General features: G+C 33.7%; 1 protein-coding gene across 2 annotated transcripts in view; it reads right to left on the minus strand.

Annotated features, from left to right (window-relative positions):
- Window positions 1–227: 227 nt before the first annotated feature.
- Window positions 228–3,027, minus strand: part of LOC102587873 (geraniol 8-hydroxylase-like) — an 11,311-nt gene continuing 8,511 nt past the window's right edge. For both annotated transcript variants that reach the window (XM_015302939.1, XM_015302938.1), the window contains one exon: window positions 228–951. In XM_015302939.1, the coding sequence (XP_015158425.1) occupies window positions 346–951 (606 nt within the window). In that variant the 3' untranslated portion in view covers window positions 228–345. The remainder of the gene's footprint in view (window positions 952–3,027) is intronic.

Consider the following 3,027-nt stretch of genomic DNA (forward strand, 5'->3'; position numbering starts at 1 on the left):
CAAGGAAAGATGGTCAAAAGCTTTCCACCAACAAAGGAAGAAATAATATGATAGAAATGAAAGATAACCTAAGGAGACGAATATATGTCCCCATTTGAAAAATTAAATGTCAAGTGGACAATCAATTAAACTCTATATAGTAGCTTTTCTCCAAATTTCGTGAATTAACGGACAAGGTGTTTATTAAAAAAAAAAACACTTTCAAGTGCAAAAGAGGACCAAAAAAATGTAAAACATACAAAATTAATTTTGTTTTGAAAAGGAAAAGGACCAAAAATAATAAACCTGAAAAAACAACAACAGTAGGAAATCTTACGTGCACTCAATTATTACATTGTACAAACATCAAAGAGGAGATGGGATAACTCGCAAAGGATGAGCTTTGGATGAGATGAAACTAAATGTTTCCTCCATGTCTAAGTCTTTTGGCTCAATGTTTGCTTCAAGTTTCCAATTGAAGGAATTCAAAAGTGAACCCAACATTATTGGGACTAATCTCAATGTCAATGGTAAACCAGGACATATTCTTCGACCAGCACCAAAAGGAATCAATGCAAAATCTTGCCCCTGCATATCCACTTCTAAAGTTTGGAATCTCTCAGGTTTAAATACCAAAGGGTCCTTCCAAAAAGTAGGATCTCGGCCAATCGCCCACACATTAACTAGTACTAGTGAGCCCTTCGGGATGATATAGTTACACAATTTAACATCTTGCTCAACTTTTCGGGGTATTAAAAATGGAGTTGGTGGGTGCAGTCTTAAGGTTTCTTTGACAATGAATTGCAAGTAAGGGAGTTTAGGAATATTTGATTCTTCTACTGGTTTTCCTTTTCCAACGACTTTTGCAAGCTCAACTCGGACTTTCTTCATAATCTCTGGTTTTCTAAGTATTTCTGCCATTGCCCATTCTATTGTGGTTGTTGGTGAATCAGTACCCCCAGCAAATAAGTCCTGTAATATTTAATAATTCTCTTAAATTATAAATTAGGGGTATAGGCAGATTGACATGAATTTGAACGATTTAAAATGAATTATGATAAATATACGAGTCAATAATCTGTCTAAATATTATTTGGATTGAAATATGTGGGGTTAAAATGAACTAAATAAATGGAAAGATTCATAAATACTTGTGAAAGCATAAAATATTCCATAATCTACAATTATTAACGAAAAATCACATAACCTACAATTATATTAACTAAATTACATAATCTACAATTATTAACTAATAAATTACATAATCTACACATTTTCCATAATTTAAAGTTCAATGTATACAATGAAAAGAAAAGGATTACTCTAGAAGAGGTATTCTCTTTACTAGTCTTCTATACTATAGGAATATATTGTTTTGACTATAAATAATGTATTAGTTTATAAGAGGGAAAAACGTTTTTCTTAAAAGAAGAAAGAAAAAAGCATTTTGTTGTTGATTGCATTTTAACTTCTCTTAATGATGCTTAATGGTTGTTAATTGTTATTGCCGGGGTTAATGACTGATAATGTTTTCTCTTTCAAACCCTTCTTTTTTTCGCTGAAAAGTATATATAGGGGCGGTGGTTCTTAAGAAAGGATCATCATTTTCTTAAAAAACACTTGCCCACATAAAACTTGATTGAGAGAATTAATTAGGGAAATAACATAAAACTGCAACCCTAGATTCATTGTTCTTAAACGTGTTTTGTAAAGGTTTTAGCATGTTAGTTATCCTCTCAATTCATTTAGATTATGTAAGATTTGTGTTATTGAATAATGCTTTCGATGTACATGTTCTAACACCGCATACCCTATCAATTCTCATAGTCCCATATGAATTTTCATAATTAACTCGATCCCTTAACCTTAGAAAAATATAATAGGGATAGATGTGACATTCACAATGAATATTTTGTTGGAGACTAGCGTAAAAAAGCATAATTGTGTTAGAATTGTGTTAGGATTAGGAGTATGTATTGCATTAGGAGTGTAAGTGTTATTATGTATTACTAATAAGAGTTAACTTACAAAGTAGTATTCAAGTAGAACTCTTCTATATTGTAACCTGCCAACAGCCTATATAATGAGGTATTGTGCAGTAGTTTTAAATACGAAATATATCAATAATATTAAGCTCTTCTTTTTCTTTCTGTACTGTGTTTTCTACAGTATATACCCTTACCGTCAATATTTGGGTTTTGTATACCCTTGAGACTAACGGCTGGACACGTGGCTTCATCTCAACTACTTACCTGATTTTTTAAATTTATTTTTTACCCAAAGTTGGAAAACCCGCCCATTTCATTTTAAACCCACCCGAAACCCTTTTTGAAATTAATTCGAATATATTTGAACAAAGCTACGAATCAAATTCAAAACCTTTGCAACAATAACAAATTTATGTGGTTTGATTCGAATTCCGTCTAGTGGAGATGATGGAGCATCATCAGATCTACTCCCTTGCCAAAATTCAATTCGTTCTCCCTTACAATTTGAGGGAAAATAACGATGGAGAAGCTTTGAGAATTTCCAGCGAGATTGCCTGATGCACTGTCGCAAGGCATTTCGTCTAATTTTTGGGCAAGTTCGTGGAGTTTTGATATCTGGGGTTTATTCCCCACCCACTTATCTTCTGCATCAAGAAATTTCAGCTCATTCTAATAGCTTGAACTCCGCCAGACCACTATTGCGCGTCGACAGTGGTTTTCCGGCGACCTTAATGGTGCAAGGCCAATGCCAAGCTGGGCGCCTCTTCAAGGAGCACACAACCCACAAAATAAAACATTGCATTCCACCAAAAGAAACGCCACAAATCTCATTTCTAATAATTCATATGTTTGTGTGATCTTCGGAGAAGAAGGCGGCAACGGCGGCTGTGGTCAATCACAAAATTGGCTTGATGGTTTTGTGCACAATCATCCATGAACTCTAAAACAACCAAAGAACATGGCTAATATTAGTGAAATTTTTTAATAATGCAACAAATTTTTGAGAACAAAAGAAGAGAAGAAGATGGAGCACTGTTTGAAGGGAATTATGGAATATGGG

Source organism: Solanum tuberosum, unplaced genomic scaffold (genome assembly GCF_000226075.1).
Source record: "Solanum tuberosum cultivar DM 1-3 516 R44 unplaced genomic scaffold, SolTub_3.0 scf00385, whole genome shotgun sequence".
NCBI classification, from domain to species: Eukaryota; Viridiplantae; Streptophyta; class Magnoliopsida; order Solanales; family Solanaceae; genus Solanum; species Solanum tuberosum.